General features: G+C 34.9%; 1 protein-coding gene across 4 annotated transcripts in view; it reads left to right on the forward strand.

Annotated features, from left to right (window-relative positions):
* The window catches only part of TRPC3 (transient receptor potential cation channel subfamily C member 3), a 51893-nt gene extending 36972 nt beyond the window's left edge, over positions 1-14921 (forward strand). For 2 of the 4 annotated variants that reach the window (XM_044225864.1, XM_044225867.1), the window contains 2 exons: positions 11719-11794; positions 14483-14921. In XM_044225864.1, the coding sequence (XP_044081799.1) occupies positions 11719-11794; positions 14483-14625 (219 nt within the window). In that variant the 3' untranslated portion in view covers positions 14626-14921. The remainder of the gene's footprint in view (positions 1-11718; positions 11795-14482) is intronic. The other 2 variants (XM_044225866.1, XM_044225868.1) reach the window with 1 other exon arrangement.
* The last annotated feature ends 7419 nt before the right edge of the window (positions 14922-22340 follow it).

The following is a 22340-nucleotide window of genomic DNA, read 5'->3' on the forward strand; positions in this document are numbered from 1 at the left end:
TACCTCTTTTTCTGCCTCCCTTTCTGCATACTTGTGATCTCTCTCTCTGTGTCAAATAAATAAATAAAATCTTTTTTTTAAAAAAGATTTGATTGTGCAGCTTCATCTCGGTTCCAATTCTCTGTCTCCAGTGATGATGATTGTTTTAATTCCTCCTGATATGGGATAAGAGAGAGGCAAGACCTTTGCAAAGGGAAGTTTATGTCTTGCTTTTAGACAGATAGGAGAAGGGTAGTGAGCTCTTTCTGTGGTTTCTGCTTCTTAATTGACTTCAGCTCAAAGTAATCCTCATGCCAAAGTGCTGTATATTGGGGTGACATATTCTGATCCCTTTCACTACCTGGTCAGGATATGACCTACATTTGCTTTCATTTTGGTTCCACAGAGTCCAAACTCACCAGTGATCATTTTGCCATAGTTTTTGTTTGTGGGTTGAAGTTTGTCTTCCTTTAGTTTCTTCAAAAAGAGTTCATGGGAACTATGTTCTCTGAGTTATTTCACATGCTAAACTATTTTCTATATATTTGTATTGACTTGCTATACAATTGTTTGATATGACTTTACTTTCTTAATGTATTTGTAAACTGCTCCACTGCTCCTAGAATGAAATGCTAATGTGGAAAGATTTGAAGCCGGATTGCTTTTCTTTAAACCACTGAGCCACCCAGGCACCCTGGATTGCTTTTCTTATATGGTTGACCTGAGATTTTTATTTAAATGCCCAAATTTTCTTTGTTTATTTCTTAAATCCAGTAACTTGCTATTGTTTATTCTGTAGGTGAATCTGCATGGATTTTTTTCTGGCACAAAGTATGACTCTTAAATCCATACATTCAAGTCTTCTTTTATTTCTGAATAATTTTCTTAAATTATATCTTGAAATATTTTTTCTGTTCCTCTATTTGGGTTATCTTCTTTAAAGATACCAGTTAGATGCCTGCTGAATCTTCTTTGCCTATCTCCATAGGTACCATTTTTACTCTATTTCACTTGAATTCCTCATCCATTTCTCCTTTTTTGGCTCCTTTTTCCTCATACTGTATCTTTTTTGGGGTCTGCCTTCATATGTGCTACTTCAAGTTCACCTTTCATTTCTGTGATGGTTTTATTTTTTTCTTTCTCCTCTTCTTCAGATTTTCAAGTTTATATATCACTTCCCTTTTTTGGCTCACCTTATTTTCCTTGACCTCTTTGTGCTCTTATTTTAAAGACATGATTGGCTCATATATATTTTTTTAATATCTTTTAATGATGGCATCATGTATTTTCATCTTTTCTTTAACATGTTACTGGTGAGTTTTCTTTCCTTCTGTTTCTTTTATTCTTTTTTTCTTGGGCTATCTTCATAATAGACTTTGTGTAGATTCCTTACTTATTATCACTTGGTTTTGAACAAAGTTGAGTTCTTGAACCAGCTGCTTTCAGGAGTTTGGAGTGGTGTTGGAGAATTCCAGATGCTTATTCTCAGCTAATAGGATTTTCCTTTAGGCACAGGATTGTATATGTTTACTTCTTCTCCATGTTTCCCTGTCAGAAAATAGCATCAAAGACTAGTCAGACTCTCCCTCTCAACCTCACTGAATACTTCTAGAAAATATGGCTTTCCTTGATAATTTCTCCTTCCCTTTTCTATTCTAAACTTCTTGAGATTTTGTATCAGAAAGTCAAGGGAAGTTCTCAACCATGAATGTCTGCCCTTGTCATTTTCTTATACTCCCACTTGATCTTTTCATATAACCTTTCTAAAAAAGAATATGGATGTCTCTAAGTTTCATCAAAGGACCTTGTCTTTCTGTTTCTTATTCTCCTTGTTGCTTTTTAATGACTTAGAAGTGGGGGAAATTCCCAAGTTTACTGTCAAATTCAAACTTCTTGTGGTCTGCAAATTGTTATGCTTCTATAAACTCTGAGAAAAAAAGTTTTGATCAGCTATCAAACTTCATATGCCAATCAAACTTCATATAAATGCCTTAATTATATTTAGATAAAGTCTCTTTATTATGAACTCCACAAATGATAACAATTGGTTTAGTTGTTATCGATATTTTTTAGGCAGTGTATTTTAATATACGACCTGCCTTAAAGAAATCCTAGATCCTAATCTGCTAAATGGGGATTATTTCCTTCAAAGTGGTAACCTTTTGGGGTACACCAATGCTGATGGTGCTACCATAGCTTAGAATATTTTTGGAATATCTCTAAAGAATTACTTTTATACTTAGTTCATAAGATACACAAAAATGCTTTATTCTCATTACTAAACTCAGATAATTATTCACATTATTAACTGAGTCAATGCCATAGTGACTTTACATATTTTTCAAAAATAGTCACATCCATCTTCAAAAAACACATGGCCACCACCGGTTGGTTTTACCATCATATGCGTTTTAGATCTAAATGAGTATTTCCTCGCCATTTACCTCAAAAGCAGAGAGATTCAAATGTGTCTCAAAGTACAACAGAGGAAGAGTTTCCAAAATTCTTTCATTGTTGACAGTATTATTTATATTAACATTAATTATTAATAGTATGCTGAGATCATTTTTGTTATGTATGTACAGATTTTTTTTTTAACAGAACTAAGGATGAGTTTTCTGAAAACATAAGGTCTTGGAGGGATGGCCTTGATTGAATTCTGTTCATGAACACCTGTGTTAGTTCAAGTTAAAGGTACATAGATATGCTAAGGTGACCTTAAGAAATGGGAAGTTTTTCTAAGGCTGCACAGAGGCAAGGCTGTAGGTTCTTGGGTCCTGTTATCTCTGGTGTTTCTGGTAGCAGCTCTGCTTTAACCAGCTTCTTTGACTTGGGGACAACTTTGGCCCAGGTAGTATGAGGCTGTCTTTGGCCCACATGGTAGTCTCTGATCTAATCCATGAAGGTTAGCATAGGTGGCTTGGTTTTACTGGAAAGCACATGGCAGTTTTTCTCTAAAGGAGGCAATATGACACATTCATATTAAGCTTCACTCAAAGTGAGTTTGAAGGTACATTTAAGATTCCCACTATTCGGAATGGTCCTTCATTATAAGGATATAAAGTTACAGTCCATGCCTTCAAGGATCTATCTCTCCCTGGAATGGAAAGGTGGGGTTGAGTTGGGAAGGAAGTGAAGGGCAGAAAAAAGTAGATGAATGTCACACAACCCTCTGTTTGTGGCCATGTGATATAGGTGAAACATAAAGAAATGGTATGAGAACCTAGGGAAACCAAGAGGAGAGGAATATTTGAAAACTGATCAAGTAGAAGAAGTGATTGTTTCTCTAAAGAACAGAACTTGGAAGAGATTATGCTGAGTGAAATAAGTCAAGCAGAGAGAGTCAATTATCATATGGTTTCACTTATTTGTGGAGCATAACCAATAGCATGGAGGACAAGGGGCGTTAGAGAGGAGTAGGGAATTTGGGTAAATTGGAAGGGGAGGTGAACCATGAGAGACTATGGACTCTGAAAAACAGTCTGAGGGGTTTGAAATGGCGGGGGGGTGGGAGGTTGGGGTACCAGGTGGTGGGTATTATAGAGGGCATGGCTTGCATGGAGCACTGGGTGTGGTGAAAAAAAATGAATACTGTTTTTCTGAAAATAAATAAATTGGAAAAAAAAAAAAGAACAACTTGGACTAGTGGTTAGAAGGTACAATAAAGCAGATTTGGTGCAATACAAAAGAATTGTTTTTAAACTGCTATGGTTGTCTAAAAATAGATTAAATCAGCTGTCTGGAAAGTGTTTTAGGCTCTGAATCACAGCTGTTTGTTCAGAGGCTGGGCAATGGTGATGGGTCAGGCCGTCTCAAAGTGAGTGGTATGAAAATATGAAAAACATGTGACTTCCAAGGTCCCTTCCCTCTCTAAAATTTTACTCTTTACTTCTGAGTTCTTTATGCTTGTTTCTTTTTAAATTAAATTTAATTTAATTTTTTTTTCAGTGTTCCAAAATTCATTGTTTATGCACCACACCCAGTGCTCCATGCAAATATGTACCCTCCATAATACCCACCACCGGGCTCACCCAACACCCATCCCCTTCTCCTCCAAAACCCTCAGTTTGTTTCTCAGAGTCCACAGTCTCTCATGGCTTTTCCCCACCTCTGATTTCCCTCAACTCACTTCTCCTCTCCGTCTCCCAGTGAGTTTTGCCTTATAGTCATACTTTAAAGATTGCTACTATCCCTATTATGGAACTCCTGATAACAGTTAAATTTGGCCTCTCTGTAGAATTAAATGAGAAAATGAAGGTAAAGGTACTTGAGAGAATGTTTCACAGTTGTTACTTGAATTTGAATCAGTGAAAAATAAGCAAGTGAGAAGAAAAGCTCTGATGCCTTTTGGGAACAAAGAGCATATCTATAGATCCAACCACCCATATTTCATTCCTTTTTCCAGTCTTAATGGAGAGTTGAGAAAGGAACTCAGATTTATTAGCAAGAGATAATGTTTAAGGTAACTACTACCTAGGCTTTCCACCCTGGATAGAGAAAATCCATAGTCTACTCCACAAAAGTCACAATGTCTACCTTAAAGAGTGACTCACAGGATCATATCAAGAAATTTGGGTAGTTTCTGGAGGTATGTGAACTGTGGAAATTAATCTATAGACTTCTTTATTCCTTTAGTTTTCTATTCCATTAGTTAGTAACTTGACCAAGAAGGGAAAATGATGAAATTGTTATTCGTCAATTTAGTTAATGGACTGGCTTTGGTTAAGGAATCAGTTGAAAATTTAAAAATAATATTTATAATGGTAATTTTACATGTTACATATGTTTTATGATCTTTGCCTATATAACCATCATTATTAAGATTGGTTAATCAAGATTTGCTTTACAGAAGCATTCATGATAATGAGAGCATAATAGTTATGTTAATTGAGCACCTACCGTGTAATTTACCTATATTATTTCTTTTATAGTGTATATTGTAACATTTCCAGTACGTAATTTTAGTTGCCAAGGTTCCACAGCTTATAAATAATGGAGTCACAACTCAAATCCAGGCAATTTGCCCTTACAGCCCACTTTTTTAACTGCTTACACAATACTGCCTCGGGTTCACCAGACAAGCCACCTAATAGAATGGAAATGGCCAGCCTTTGCCCCTTCTCTGAATTGTACATAATTTTGGAATTCACATGAATTATTTTTCCAACATGAACTGAGGGACTGTTGCCAGGTAGTGCCATGTGTGGAGAAACTGAGTTCAATCCAATATCAGGTATCTTCTTGCCTTGTAGAGAAGCTCAAATTTAGGATGGTGGTAGATATAAATATATTTAAACTGTAAATATTAAGATAAAAAAACTTTTTTAAAAATGAGAATTTTTATGGGATACATGGAAAACCTAAAACACCCAATTTTGAAGGGAAAAAAATTTAAACCTGTAACCATAATTTCCCTACAGGTCAAAGATGAATGTATCTACCTGCAGTGAAAGAATTTAATCTGAGTGACTCTGTACAGGTGTTTCTAGGGAATCTGTACTCTATTTGAATTTTTAAAATATTTTATTTTCCTATCTTCTTTCTTTCTGGCAGTAAATATGCTTTAAAAATACTGTACATCTTTTCATAGACTTTTTCTAAGTATAGTTTTGGATTATGTTAAATATTTTAGAGAATATCCTATTAGAGCATATGGGTAGCAATATCTTAGTCTTCACATTTTACCTTCATAAATAATGCTAGCAAGAATGAACCTCTTCTAAGCAGAAATCCTGCTTTTACATGTGCTTGATGATTTAATTCATACAACCTCTGAATTTTTATTACCCCCATTTTTTAATATGGAGGAAATGGGAGCTTAGGGAGTTTAAGCACCTTAAGTTGACTCAGCTAATAAATAAAGACCTGTTCAAAGTCAGAGATTTTTTTTTTTACTCCAAACTCATTCTGCCTCATTTTAATTTTTGAGCAGTTTTATTTTTTTGTAGAGATAGAATTTCTAAATAACACATTTCTGAATGGTTCTAAACAAGCCCTTAGAAGCTCTGAAATTTTCTCAGTTTATGTATTAGCTGAAGTGTTTACAGCTTTGTTTGTAAAAGTGAAATATGTTTGTCTGTTTATTATAAGTGAAGGGCTATTGCTGCTGGAGATGGAATGAATGCCCAGGCTGGTGAAGCACATCAGTTTGTTAGGCAGCATTAAAAGCCTACTCAGAAGAATATTTTAATTGTTTTTAATTTTATTATATTTTAAATTTTGATAATAAACTATTTCATACACAGAATAGTACCACAAATATCCTGGTAGACATCTGTGCCACTACCATCTTGATTTAATAAGTGCTAACATTTTGCCATATTCTTTTTGACCTTTTGGATTTTTTGATACAACTAAACGCCCCTACCCTATCCCATTAGCTCTTATCCTTCCACGAGGATCTTTACTATCTTGAAGTTCAAGTATGTTCTTCCCATGTATGCTTCTCTATATTTTTACTTTCATAAGTACATTCATAATTTTATGTACTAGTTTTATGTGTTTTTAAAATATACATAAACAAATAATATACTACATATTCTGCACTTTTTCCACTTTATGCTTTTGAGAATTACCTATATTGATACATGTACATCTTGTTTTTCATTCTCACTGTTATAGTGTAATATTCCATTGTATGAATAAGCCATTTTGTTTTTTCATTCCTCTGTTGATGAATATTTCTCTTATTTTCTTTCTCTGACTATTATAAATAATGCTGTATTTAGGATCTTAATAAGTGTCCACTTTTGCACATTTCTAAGTGTTTTTCTGGATGACCTACCTGGGAGTAGTTTATCAGTTTATAGTTCCAGCAACATGGTACAAGAGTTTCTCACTGTTTGCAGAAGCACTTGGTATTAACAGATTTTAAAACATTTGCCTACTAAAAAACAACTGCCCCGTACATCTTAAAAAATGTGGGTCTCATGAAAGACAAAGGCCAAGGAACTGTTCCAGATAAAAGAAGACTAAAGATAAATAACATCTGAAAGCAATATTATTCCTCAGGAAAAAGAAACTGAATATGAACTATATATTAAACAGTTCTTGACCCATGTTAATTTTTCTAAAGTTTGATCATTGTAGGATGGTTATATAAGAGAATATTCTTGTTCTTTGGGAATACTGAAGTATTTAGAGATAAAGGGACATGATGTGTGAAAATTCTCTTCAAATGCCTTAGCAGTATAATAATATATAGACAGTGAGATAAAGCAAGGTAGCAACTTTCTCACACTGGTGAATCTAGGTAAAGAGTATATGTAAATTCGTTTTACTTTCAGCTCTTCGATAGATATGAAATCTTTTTGGAAGAAAAAATGTTCGCTAAACTCATAGGTGTGAATGTATTCATTACTTTAGTTTACTCTTCTCTGATTACTAAGTGAAATTGAACATCTTTTTATATGTTGGTCATTCAGATTTCCTTTTTTGTGAATTTAAATTCCTTTTCCTGATTCTTCTTGGCTATTTGCCTTTTCCTTATTGACTTCTCAAAATTCTGTAATATTCTTCATCCCCATTCTTTTTTTTTTTTTTAAGATTTTATTTATTTGACAGACAGAGATCACAAGTAGGCAGAGAAGCAGGCAGAGAGAGAGAGGAAAGCAGGCTCCCTGCTGAGCAGAGAGCCTGATGCAGGGCTTGATTCTAGGACCCTGAGATCATGACCTGAGCTGAAAGACAGAGGCTTAACCCATTGAGCCACCCAGGCACCCCCATTCCAATTCTTTGTTGATGTGTTTCGCAAACAACTTCTCTTTTTGGTTTGTCTTTTAACTTTGGGTAATGGGTTTATTAGGGCGTCTCAGCCTATGAGTGTATAAAATAACTTTATTTTCAATATTTTCCCACTAACTGTCCTATTTGGGACTCTTCTTTTCTGTTGGATGGAGGATCCCTTTACAACATCTTGTCAAGACTCCATAACTCTCCAGTAACTTGGTTATTAAAAAGTCTTTTGTTTATAATTAAAGAAGACGATTAAGTTTATCTTGAACCATGAATGTCCAAATCAAATCTAAATCTCTTCTCCTCCTTACTCCTAGCATAAATGAAACCTTTCCATGTCTCTAGTGGAGAAAGGCTATGGTCTGCTTTGTATATACATCTATCCCCTAACTCATCAAGGCGTCCTCTGCTATGTGGAGTGGGAAGAACAAGCCAAAGGGCAAGCATCTTTCCACTTGAGTGAACTGTGGGTGCAGCTTCCTCGTTGTTTGTCACTACTGCTCTAATGCTGGGCAAGTTTTAACGTCCTCACTGTGGCAGGCACCCATATGCTGCCTTTGTAACTGGGCTGGGAGCATAGTGAGAGTGTTTGAAAAAGCCACGGGGGCTACCTCCCCTTTGCCCAGCTCCTGAAGCAGAGATCTAGCCCTGACTTCAGGTTCACATCTAATTTTCACCTTTTCCATAAGGACAACCTGTTATCCTAGTCCCATTCATTGAATAGACTCCCCTTTCCCACTGATGTGTATTAATGCCTTCCACCAATACAGTGGAAATTTTATCTGTTTGCCAAATAATGGGAGTTCAGGTTGACCCAATGGCTGTTATACTCCTAACTGAGTTCTTTTTTTGCCCTGACTTAATTGCCAGGAGCAGGTCAGCAAGTTTGCTGGGATCGATATTTAATTGGGAGCAGGATGCCAGGCTTTTGGTTTAGGCAACTATAATCTTTATGAGTGATTGCCTTGGCTTTTCCCCCTCCCTTGGCTTCTGGGGATTGGAGGTACCCTATCTGCCTTCCTTCCACCCAGAAAGAAAGAATAATCTCTTCACCCCCCAAAGCCCCTGACTCCTCCCATGTCTCAGTCCTTTTCCTTATGTGGAGAGAGGAGGGAATTCATGGGAAGTACTGGTCTAGTGAGTTTCAGTAAGCCTTGAGAGGTGGCTGGCCCCAACTGCTAGTGACAGCTTGGTCTTAGACCATGGAGTACTTAGCATCCTTTCTCATCAGTTTTGGATTTATCAACAATTTCAGGACAACCAGAAAAATCCCATTTGATATAAGGTTACATTTCATTGGTATTATTTCTTGCATAAAAGTTTTAAAATGTCTTAATATAGTCAGATTTATTCTTCCTTGTGGCTTATCCTTTCCTTTAGCTTTTTCAAGATGTATTTCTCTATTCCTTTAAAAATTTTGCTTTTCACATTTAGACCTTTTATCTATTTGACTTGAAAAATTTGTTTTATATATGATATGAGGTAGAGATATAATTTTAATTTTCCCTTAAGAATAGTTCTTGTCTCGGTCCTATTTGTCAGTCTTTTCTTTCCCAGTGATTTGTATTAATGCCTTTCAAATTGTTTTTAACTGATAGCCATTTCTTTGTATTTTCTTTCTATAGGAATCACCTTTGCTGTCCCCTAAGGTTAAGTAGGTCCCTGACGTGTCCACCCATCATAGTGAATTGTTCCAATGACATTTTATTAGATAGAGTAGGAGCTGTGCTTACTATTGCATCCCTAGCATTTAGGACAGTACCTGGCACCAAGCTGGCTCTCAATAAATATTTGGCAAATGAACAAGCAGGTCCAAGCCAAGTCCACCCAGCTATGAGTCTGCCCTGAAGTCTAGATTCCACAGAATTCAATAGGTTTTCTATTTTACTGCAATTGGTAAAATGGGTTTTTCCTTTCCAGTAGCATAGTTTCTCTCTTGATCTGTTATTCTTTGAGATAGACATTTTGAATATTCCTAGATTTCTCCCTTTCCTTGAGCTTGGCATCTAATGGGTCACTTAGCTTCATGATTTCTACTTTCTTAACTATATCTTCACTTCAGCTCAGGCCTTTTCCCCCCTTCCTTCCTTTATTTTTTTTAATATGGTATTTGATATATGTACAATAATGTAAGTAACACATAATAAATTATAATGACATGTATGCTTATAGAAACCACCACTTCCCTGAAAATGGTGACATTCTCTGCCCATTGCCTCTACTTAGGTGCTCCTTCCTGGCCCACCCCTTGCCTCCACCTAAGAGGTAATTGCTAAGTTGAAGTTTGAGTTTCTCATCCTCTTGCTTTAGTTTCCTTTTCAAGTATAAACTTATTACATTAAAAAAATATTCCTAGCAATGCATTATGTAGATTTACTTATCAAGCTTTGTAAGAATAGTTTTATACTTTGTGAAGTCTGCAAACTGAATTTTTCATTCAACATTAATGCTTCTAAGTTTCATCCATCCTGTTTTATGTGGCTACAGCTCACTGATTTCATTATTTAATTTCATTAGTGAACACAATGAGATTGCATTGTGTAGCATACCATGGTTTCTCTATTCTCCTGTTGACCTTTGTTTAGACTGTTTCCTGGTTTATATTTGCTGCTTTGGACAAGATTGCTATAAACATTGTTGTTTATGTCTCTTGGTCCACTTGTGTAGTTTTTCCAGGCTCTGTATCAAGGAGTGGACTTTCTGGGTGAAAGGATGTACCAGTGCTCGACTTTGAAAGATAATGCCAAATTGCTTCCCAGAGTGGTCTGTTTGTACTCATACGGGTAGAGTGTCAAAGTCCCCATTGACTCATATTCTTTCCAACATTTGGCATTATAAAATTTATTAAATTTTTTCCTTTTCAGATGTGAAGTTGTGTCTCCATTTAATTGTATATTGTATTTCCGTGAGAAAAGGATTTGAGATTGTTTTATATGCCTATTGACTTGACTATTCATGATTCCATTTCCGTGTAATGCCTGTTTGTCTTTGCCCTTTTTTCTATTGGGTTATTTGAGTTTTTCTTCTTGAATTAAAGTTTTTCATGTATTTTAGATCCAAATTAAATTATTTATCAGTTGTAAGTATTGCCAATATTTTCTTCCAGTTTGTGGCTTGCTTTTTTGTTTTCTTTATAGTATCTCTACTACTAGAGGTTTTAATGAAGTTTTAATGGTAATAATATTGAATTCATCAATCTTTTCTATTATAATTGGAATTTTTTTATCTTGTTTAAAAAACATCCAGCTCTACACTGAATTTATAAATACATTCTTCTATGCTTTCTTTTAAAGGATTTACAGGCTTTATCTTTCACATTTAAGATGCATATGGAATTAATTTTTCATGTTTGGTATAAAGTAGAGCTCCAATTTTACTTTACTTTTTCCTTATGGATAAATAGTTATCCTGTAAGAGCATTTCTTTAGATTAAATATGTTTATAATATATATTGCTATGAGAAGAAAGCATACAATATCACAAAATATATGGTATTTTGAAAACATAAAATATGTATGTGTGTGTGTATATATATATATATAGTATTTAGTATACATACAAAATTTAAAAAGACATACACCAAAATAACAATGATTATCTTTGGATAGTGGGACAATTAATGATCTTTGTTTATTTCTTCTTTTCTGTAATTTCCAACTTTTCTCTGTTGAACATATATTTTTTTTTACAGTGAGAAATAAGGTAGTGTTTTTAGATAATAATGTGGTATCAGCACATCTTAAAGAGAAACGATGAATCAATTCCTCCAACTTAACTTTTTTTTAGCTTTCCATTCCTAGGGGTGGGGGAGAATGTTTGTAGATTATGCAGTAAGTCTTAATAGAAGGTGAAAAATGGTTGAGTTCTGAAATCTTCTATAGTTAGATAAAGTTTTTCTCTCCCAAGTTGCGTTTGCTTTACAGGTATGTAAGTCTATTTGGAGAATAGGATCCAGGTTACTTATGTGTATCATTGATGATATAATTATTTCTTTTTGATCAACAGCAGATAATGAAAAGACTTATAAAGCGATATGTTCTGAAAGCACAAGTGGACAAAGAAAATGATGAAGTTAATGAAGGTAAGCATCTTCATCTTGAGAAACATCCTTTTGCAACTAACTTAATGACCTTGGGGAACTTGATATTGAAGGATACTTTTAAAAATCCAATCTCAAGCAACAGTTCCAAGATTGATAGGAGAATCCTTAGGTTACATTTCTAAAACTATCTTTTAAAAGAAAAGGTTATTAAAAATGTCAATCAGAGACAATTGATCTCTACTCAGAATGTCATAACTGATTCTTAGAATGTAAAACCTGCAATCGTTCTGGAAGCCTTTTAAGCCCTATTATATAAAGTAGTCAGTAGTTTCAGTTCTGTTGCAGTGAGTTCACATGAGTGTTAACATTTTTGCAATGTTAACATTTTCCAATAAAATAGTTGGCTGGTTGGCTCAAATAGAACATACGTTTCTTCAGAAAAATTTTTGCTTTGTTGTACAGAAAGAAATCTGTAACCCATTTTTCTCATCTCATGTTTCACTTTTGCCTTTCACTTTTTTTCTTGGCTCCTTATTTAAGGTACCTATTTTTCCAGGCATATCCTAGGCAGGGCATCTGTCTGTACTATAAAAACGTTTCTCTAAGGGCAAGGCCAAAGAAGGCCCAGAGTTGGAAAGAAATCAAACTGGGAAAAGTAAGTTGTCTTAAAAATGGAAAGTGTAGCTTCTAATAGCAATGAGATGCCACGAGATCTATCTTTGCTGATAAGAGAAGAAAGAGCTAAACTAAATAAAATGGTGATGGCCTTCAAAACCATTACTTGATGGATGCAAGGAATCCCTGGAAAATCTGGGTCTGTCCACTGATACGTGTATGTAGAAAAGAAGTGTATGAATGTGTGATTGAAGACCAGCAAAAATCCAATCATGATGCCCAAGAAGCTGTCTCAGGGAGATGGGATGGAAAGGGGTTGTAGTTCAGGAAGCAGAAATCTGATCATTCGTGGAGTAACCTCCCTGGTGGGGGCGGGTGGGGGGGGACAAGAAAAACAAAGTTATCTGGGGTAATTGGATGGCTGACAGCATCAAAAACAAAGGAGCATCTTCCATATCCTTGTTCCAAAGAGGAAAATGAGTTAATGAGAATATGGAGTTTGAACAAAGTTCTAACTAAACTATCATAGAGTTTAATATCCTCATTTAATAAATGAAGAAACTGAAGTGCAAGAGGTTGAGTAGTTTGTGTTTCCCATATTGGTAGACTACAAATAACACTTAATGAAGAGTCTCCCCATAACTCAAAAACAAGGAAGGAGGATATGGCGCTAAGGAGGTGAAAGGGGATCTAATGGGTTTATAGTCCAAATGTGATACTGAATGGTGTGAGAATCCATTTCCTTCACCAAAGACCAGCCTCGTGATTTCAAATTAGAATCATATTGCCAGATGGGAAAGGAAGAAGCACTTTTTTTTTTTTTGCCTAAAAAAAGGAATCTGCAAATGTTTTATGTGTATTCTTGAGGAATAGAGTTCTTTAAGATAAAAAGTTTCTGACTTGTATATATATAAAAGAATGTAGAAATTACATTTTTCAGCATCATAAAGGTATCAGGGAGTATTATGGAAGGTATGTTTTACATGTGATTCTATTACAGAAAGTTTGTTAAAATACCAATAATTTGTGAAGAATCATTTCTTAGATTCAGGATAAATTTCCACCCCAAAGTTCACCTTCCAGTGTCAATAGCTTACCTACATTGCAATCGTTTGCAAGAGAATCTAGTTCTTAATTGCAAATTACATATACTCAAAATACTGCCAAGCTGAATTATGGGAATACTTGTGCTTTAAGAGCCAGAAAGTCTCCTTTGGAGACTCCTGTGTGTATACACATTGCCAGTGGTATCACACCTAAACTTAATTTCTTACTTGTTACTTGTTACTTCCTTATACATTGGTTTTCTGTGTCCTACAAAGTGTTCCTTGGCCCTAAGCTCATTACCATAGCCTTCCCTAATAATCACTCCTACTTTTTTTTCTTGCCTTCCCTTACTTCAAACCTGACTTAAAATTTAATTGTCCCATGTCAATATTTGCCTGTTAAACAGATTGAATCACCTTTGTTAAAGTTTCATTTTGCTAGGAGTCTCATCCATCCTAGCAAAGGGAGATGATCCATGTAGGTTTCAACCCTTATGTCTGAGGAAACTGAAGGGACTCTCTATAGACAGAATGGGATACTCTGGCTGTAGATCAGGTAGCTGAAAAATCACCCTGTGTTAAGAGGTGTTTGAGCCACAGAACAGTAATTTAGCTGAGTTTTACTATTGAAAACATAGCTGGACTATTTCTTACAACTTTCTAAAGGTCAGTGTATTTTTAAAGACTAATACTTCTTGGGACAGCTGGGTGGCTCAGGTTAGGTGTCTGTCTATGGCTCAGGTCATAATCCCAGAGTCCTGGGATTGAATCCTGCATCAGGCTCCTTACTCAGAAAGGAGCCTTCTTCTCCCTCTGCCTGCAGCTCCCCCTGCTTGTGATCTCTCTCTCTCCCTCAAACAAATTTTTAAAAATCTAAAAAAAAAAAAAAAAAAAAAAAGACTAATACTTCTTAAATATCTTGAAGGAAAAAATTCCATAAAAATAACTTGGACTTTATGAAGCAAATGTATTAATATTATATGCATTTGTATGAAATTCACTCTCTCTTCTTTTCTGATCCAAAGAGTAAATTACTAATGATTTTTTTTAAATACAAATACTATAGGTGAATTAAAAGAAATCAAGCAAGATATCTCCAGCCTTCGTTATGAACTTTTAGAGGACAAGAGCCAAGCAACTGAGGAATTAGCCGTTCTGATTCATAAACTCAGTGAGAAACTGAATCCTAGCATGCCGAGATGTGAATGATTCAGTAACCTGGAATAATGGCTTTGACTTAGCACAAAAGTGGGCAATAATATTTCTAAGTATGAAATACTTGAAAAACTATGGTGTAAATTTTTAGTATTAACTACCTTTATCATGTGAATCTTTAAAACTTAGGTCTTAATGATTTTATTGTTTTATCACATGAAAATGCTCTTCATTTTAATTGTCTGCCTTGACATTATAAACAATGACATGCCATTGTATTTAAAGGCCCAGTATTATTCCATTACTGACACTTTTGTCCACTTTAGAATAAACTCTATGTCTTTGCACTACCTGTTTGCCTCCAAGAGACTGTAAGCTCCTTGGGGACAGGGACCATGTCTTATTCATTTTAGTGTCTCCAGCGTCTAGTACAGTGCCTGGTACATAGTAGGTGCTCAATAAATGTTGAAACCAACCGAACAGAACTGCCAACAAAATACAAATAAAAATAAAAAGGCCATCACCATGTAGCATTCCTTCCCTTGTCCAAGTGCTAAGAGGTTTTTTTTAAATAGTAATTAAAGAAATTTTATAACCAGCTATGACTTGGTAGGATTTTCTTAGAATTTTTGGCATCACTCATAATCCTAGAACCTTTGAGCCCTGAATGAAGAATTTAACAATGAAATGAATTAATAGAAAATATAATTACATTACATATTTAAGTTTCATAGAATTGTTCAAAATGACACATTAAAGATTTTTCTAAAGTACATAGAGTTTGTTTTCTGTCTTAAATTTTCATTTGTTGTTTTTTGGTAATGTGAATTTATTCAGTGGGGTGGTGAGTTTGTTTGTTTTTTTAAAGTTAGGGTCCATGCCGGGTTGCTATTTTGTGATAACCTTCTAATTTTTGCCTCTGATGTTTAATGCTAAAGAAGATATCAACCACTAACTTTTATCTTGCCCATTAGCTTCATTCTGAGTTTTAGAGGGTATGTATATGGGAAGAACCAAGAGTGAGCAATGGCTGTCTACATGGAAACACATATTCAAGCAGCACCAGGTATGTTTCATTTCCCTTTGAGGCATCTCTTGCTATCACTACTTAGTGATTGACATCCTTTTTCTTATCGAAGCATTTCAGTTACACTTTTTACACAAAATGGATGGTGATGACCCTGTAATTTATTTATTCTATAACTGAGCTGAATACTGGTAATATCCACACCACCTCACAACTTTAATAAGAAAGGGGATATAGGCCAGTAATATCCCTCATCTATTCACAGAACATAAAGCACTCAAAAAATTTTTTTAACCAGCTGGGTTTTAATCTCTTATAGAGTTGTGCTTATCACCTGGATTCTCTTCACTCTGTTTTTTTGTCAGGTCTTACGGGAATATGATTTTTAATCATAGCTCAAGGGTAGTTTTATAGGTTCTAAAAACCAATTAAATACATGATACTTCAAAAATCATTTATATCACAAAGGAAGGCTTTCTAGGCATGAAAATAAAAATGAACATTAAATGGTACTACATAAGGATCTTTAAAGATAATTTCTTAATTTCTACTTTTGGGGAGTTAAAACAGTTAAGGTAAGAAAAGAACTATACAGTTTTACTACCACTGTAAAATATTTCATTAACTTTTGTGCTATGCTAATGGTATTTTGTCTGAAACTTTTCAAACTTTTTGTATTTTATGTTATATCTCAGAACTGAATAGAATATTGATTTTTCATCATTATATGTTACTATAGTTTATAATAAAACAGTAAAGGCATGGAGTTTCCATAATAGACAATACTTTCAGTCTTCTAGTATTATCTAGGAGTCCCAGAAAAATAAGTGTTTGCCTATAGCTATGGAACAGCATATTTAGTAATATTCCTAATTGGGACTGGAAACATTTTGAATGACAAAGTGTCAGATTCATCTGAGGACATCCAGTCTAGGATCCTTGGAGTCTTGGAAGAAGATAAAGCTCATGGCATATATACCTTGTGAGAAAATACTTCCTTTTTTTTTTTTTTTTTTAAAGCCCATGCCTCCCACAACTATAGCGTTCTCAACGTAGATTGTTTTTGTTTTGTTTTGTTTTTACTATACTTACATAAAATTGGTATATTTCTGTTATTTCATTGTTTTTCTTCTTCATAGCTTCTAGGTGGTAGCCCAAGATGGAAGATGGGTTGCCAAGTTGCGGTGGATACTATTGATGCTATTGATGTCCTGCCCAGATCCTTTTTGTGGGCCAGTGCAGGCATGTCCCAGATTCTGTGTGTGTTGGCTCCTTAGCAGTTTGCAACTATCCCCTTCCCCGGGGGAATTGCCCTCCACTGAAAGAAAGCAGCCTTGCCCTGGCTGTTATGCCTCCTCTTCCCCATATCAATGACAGATTGACTGGGGTGGAGACAAAAAAGCTGGGCCCTTGTTTCAAGGTAGGACCAGCTATTTGGTTTAACTCATGTTCTAGAGCTTTGGGAGGGATTAGGCTCAGCCAGACTCCAGTCTGGCCAAATATGGGTTTAGCTTTTTTCCTCTGTCTTACCCCATTTCCCTTCCTCCCTTTCTGCTGAGAACATTCCTTCAGTAAATCAGCACATCCAAATCTTGGTAGACTTTGTCCCCAATAAGCTCATCCTAAGACCTGGGTATTATTGTGGCACTATAGAGGCAAGGTAAGGATTACTCTAGGCAATTGCTGTCAAAATTAGTACCTCTTTGAGGTTAATGATACAGCTCTTGGTTAGCAAGTCCTTGCCCCACTCACCATTTTAACATCCATTTAATGCATTTAACGTACACTGGGGTTAAAAGCAATGCTCAAAGAAGTCGTTGGGGCAACTGGGGGAAGGGAACATTTTAACAGGACCAAAAACAATTTGTTTAGCAGAAGACATTTAGGTATTTATGATTAATTAGAAAATTATCAAAGTCCTAGATCTCTTTTTCAACCTCGCTGCTGTTCATAGTTTTTTCCTCGGTTATAGATAAAGGAAAGAAGGCAACTCCCAAATTGCTTCTTAGGCTTATTTAAAATTTTTGACACTTTGTGTTTCTGTATTTAATATACTGAGACCCTTGACTTAATGGCCTTCACAATGTGTTGAGAAGCTTAGACTCATAGACTTGAAATAAAAGAGGGAACTAAGCAAAATAAATATCCAGTGTTTTCAGAGTTTTTTGCACTATAAAAACTTAAAAATGACATATTTTGTGATTATGAAAAGCAAAGTTAGTACAACTTAGGATAACTCTTTTACCAAAACATGTCCAATGTATTTCATTTACACAGTCATGTCCGATATATTTCAATTTTAAATGTATTAAGCCAAATGAAAGCTTTTGTAAATGGGAGGGTAAATTGTCTTATGGATGATGTCTAAAGAGAACTGAAATCACATTGACAGTTAATTGCATGCCCTAGACAAATCTGATTTCATACCTTGTTCAGTCAAACAGGGTTATGTTACAAGTAGGTTCTCAGTCTTTGGGTGTCATAGAGCTGTTTCAGGGGGTTGATATCATCATCCAAGGTGATAATGATCTCTCTCCCCATGTTTCTTTTTTTAAATCAATCTAAAAGGGTTATTTGTTATTTTTTTTTTAAATAAGAGTTTGAGAGTTTCCAAATTGATATCACGTGTTAGTGGAGCCCAATGTGTATACTTATGAGTCGTTCATTCAGTCAGCCATCTCCACCTGTGTGATTTTAACTGTAATGCAGTTTAAGTTGCTTGTATAATTAGTCATAAGGTGTTTAATTTATACTCATACTGACTGCTTTAAGACCACAGCATAAGATTTATAAGTTACTGAAGTGTATGATACTTCTGTAAATTGTCTCAAGGCAATATTTATTACATCTGAGATACAATCATCTGTTTTTGTTTTTGGATTTTTTTAATGTAGCCCACCAAGTTGTCTCTAGTAGCTTAAATTATGTTTGAAAAGAGAAACTAGAGTGGCAATTTGTCTAACTTGGCTTTTCTTTCTTGTGAATAAAAACCCAGCTAATTGTATAAGAAGTATTTAAAATTCATACTTTGAAACCTTTGCCATTTAGAAACAAAACATGGTACTTTAAAAAAAAACACTTGCCTTTTCTAGATGTAAAATGAACGAATTTCAAGTATCATATTATGCAAGCTCTTTTTATCTATTTTTGATGCTGTATCATAGCCTCATTTCAATGTTTTAAAAGAAATGTGATCTTCAAAATAAACCCTTTTTATGTTACACAATTAGCTTAAAGTAAAATAAACAGTGGGCATCACTTGTTAAATGGGAAATAAGCATTGTCAGTATGTTTTTATTACAAATATTGTAAAAATTGGATGAAGATGAATTTTAGAATGCTTCCTTAAATAATATAACAAACTAAAATAAACTGCCTTTTCTTTAACATTTCTACACAAGCATTCTCCTACTGTACAAATTTAGTCACAAAATTTCGCAATAAAAAAGAAATAATTATTAAAATTCTGAAGGGTTTTGAAAGAGTATATACTATAATGAAAATGGTTTGTGGGTCCAAAAGGGAAAACATTGGACTAATGGTTTCTAAGATTTTGTCCAGCCCTGAAATATTTATTGAATTTCCCAGGGTAATATTTGAAAAGATAATTCCTGCCTACTTTATCAGGTTTTCAATATTTTGATTTGTTTGTTATAATGCAAAAACAGGAATAATATCAGTATCATTTTCCTTAAGATGTTAATATGCAATGCCAGCACTTGAGAAGGGAAACAAGAAAATAGATGGAAAGATTTGGTCCCTACTGTTCTGGATAGCCCTTTATCAGAACCTGGCAATCCTAGGGACAGAAGAATGCTCACTTTGGGAGCTATCCAGAGTTAAACACAGGAGTCTTAAAATCTCTTAATTTTTAATTTTATTTTAAAACAATTTTATTTTTAATTGCAAAATTTGGGGTGCCTGGATGGCTCAGTCAGTTAAGTGTCTGCCTGTGGCCTAGGTAATGATCCCAGGGTCCTGGGATGGTGTCCCATATTAGGCTCCCTGCTCAGCGGAGAATCTGTTTCTCCTTCTGCCCCTCTCCCTTGCTCGTGCACACACACACACACACACACACACTCTCTCTCTCTCATTTTATCTCTCTCTACCAAGTAAATAAATAAAATCTTTTAAAAAATGTACAAATCTTATGTAAAACAGAAAACAAGATTATAATCCTTTAATCTATATCCAAATAAAAAATTTTTAATTTAATTCATAACAAGCCCTTTCCTATAATTGTAATCATGGTATATATATTATTTTTTATTCTATTTTTATTATCCCAAACACTTTCCACATTGCTATACAGCCTTCCTTATTTTCACTTTCAGTGGCTATGCAGTAGTCTATGAAGTGCATGCACCATTTCCTTTATACTGGACAGTTAGGTTCTTGTTTTAAATGGTCCCTCAACTATGACTTCCTATTTTGCTTTGTTTTTGTCGATTAAATATTCAAAATTGGAGTTATGGGTTAAAAATAAAATCACATACTTATAGGTTTGGATACATATTGATGCATTGCTTTCAAAAGGGTTTTATTACCAGTTAAAAGTATCACAGTTGATGAGAACATGCTGTCTCTGCAACCTACAGTGTTATCACTTAAATCTTTTTCTAGTCTGAAAGGCAAAATAAAAAAGATATCTTGCTTCAGTATTATTGATTAGAAATGAAGGTAATAGATTTCTATAAGTTTGTTCAGGAACAACTTTCTTTATGAAATATCTGTTCATATTTTTGCCTGTTTACTTATTGGAATCATAATATTTCCATTTTTATTAATTTGTATGAATATGTATAATACTCATATCCCCCCAATTTTTTATATGTAAAAATGTTTGTTACATATTGAAGTGTTTCATCTTTATTTTTAATATGCTTCTTTGTGGTTTCCTGTATTCCTCTTAAGATCAGATAAATTGGCTTCTGTTATGGGCTGAATTATGTACCACTTAAATTCTTATGTCCTAATCCTCAGTACCTTGGAATGCAACTAAATTTGGGGATAGGACCTCTAAAGAGGTAATTAAGTTAGAATGAGGTCATTAGGGTGGGCCTTAATCCAATTTGACTGGTTTCCTTACTGGAAGAGATTAGGACACAACTCTAAAAGCGGGAAGACCTCATGAAGAGTCACAGAAAAGATGGCCATCTACAAGCCAAGGTGAGATGCCTAGGAAGATTGGTTTCCTACTGACACTTGGATCTTGTACTCCTAGCCTGTGAGACCTGTGAGAAAATAAATTTCTGATGTTTAAAGTCATCCAGTTTGTGGTACTTTGTTATGGGGGCCCTAGCTACCTTCTTTTTATTTTTTTTTATTTTTTTTTATTTTTAAATATTTTATTTATTTATTTGACAGAGAGAGATCACAAGTAGGCAGAGAGGCAGGCAGAGAGAGAGGAGGAAGCGGGCTCTCTGCTGAGCAGAGAGCCCGATGCGGGACTCGATCCCAGGACCCTGAGATCATGACCTGAGCCGAAGGCAGCGGCTTAACCCACTGAGCCACCCAGGTGCCCCCTAGCTACCTTCTAATTCCCTAAACTATACTAAATTCTACAACTCTATATTCTTCTATCTCTTCTGTGGCTTTATTTTTCGAACTATGTCTGAAATTTATCTGTATTTTTGTTGATTCTAAATTGATGTGTATTTTCCCCAAACTTGCTACACAGTTAACCCATCTTCAGGCACTGTTGTCCGTTTTAATATGGCATTATTTTAGCTTCAGAAAAAGAAATGTCTGGAACATTCTTGTACCTAGTCAAAAACCCTCTCAGATCCCTTGCAGGAAATTATTTTTCTACCTAAGAAACATCTCTTCTTGGGGTTTCAGTTCTTGTTTCACCATCACTTGTGAACTCTGCGCTAGTAGAACAAAGAAATCAGGAAAGGAGCTGTATCTTACTCATTCATATATAGTATTTCTGTAGGCAGAGCACTCTGTGCATTAAGGAAGGACTGTCGAAAGAATCAGGGAAGGTGACTTCTCAGTCAGACCTTGGGTCACTATAGGCCAGTGGTAGTCTGCAGGTCACTGAGGCCTTTTCAGGGGGTCTGTGATTTTGAAACTATTTTCATTACACTAAGATGTTACCTGCCTTTTCCACTGTGTTGACATTTGCACTGATGGTACAAAAACAATGATGGTTAACACTGCTGGTAGGTAAACATGAATCAAAGCCGTAGCTTCAAATTGTAGTAATAGTCACTGCATTCCTCATGCCACATATTGGCAGGAAACAAAACTCTGTATAAAAATGCCTTTTGAGAAGCAGTAAAAGCTGTTAAGTTTCAACTCTTGAATGTGTTTCTTTTTAAATATTCTGTGTGATGAAATGGGAAGTATACATAAAGCATTTCTACTAAATAAAGAAGGCTACTGCCTCAAGGAAAAGCATTCATGTGATTGAGTTGCTAGCTGGAATACTTATTTTTCAAGAGCACAACTGGAAAAGTTATTATTCATACTTGGATATTTGGTATACACTTTCTTGTGAATTCAAAATTGGAATCTATCATTTCAAGGAAAACAATTGATATTTGTTGCCAATGCTTAAAATTTGGCCTTTTAAACACACATTAGAATATTGCAGAATTTGTATTCATGTCGGAGGTTGATACCTTCTCTGATGAAATCCATGGTGATATTAACCTATAGGATTTCTTGGAAGTTGTGTAATGAAGACACATTCCACATTGCAATTAGCTTTTCAGAAACTACCACTTGTTGATTT

The sequence above is a fragment of the Neovison vison genome, chromosome 11, assembly GCF_020171115.1.
Source record: "Neovison vison isolate M4711 chromosome 11, ASM_NN_V1, whole genome shotgun sequence".
NCBI lineage: Eukaryota > Metazoa > Chordata > Mammalia > Carnivora > Mustelidae > Neogale > Neogale vison.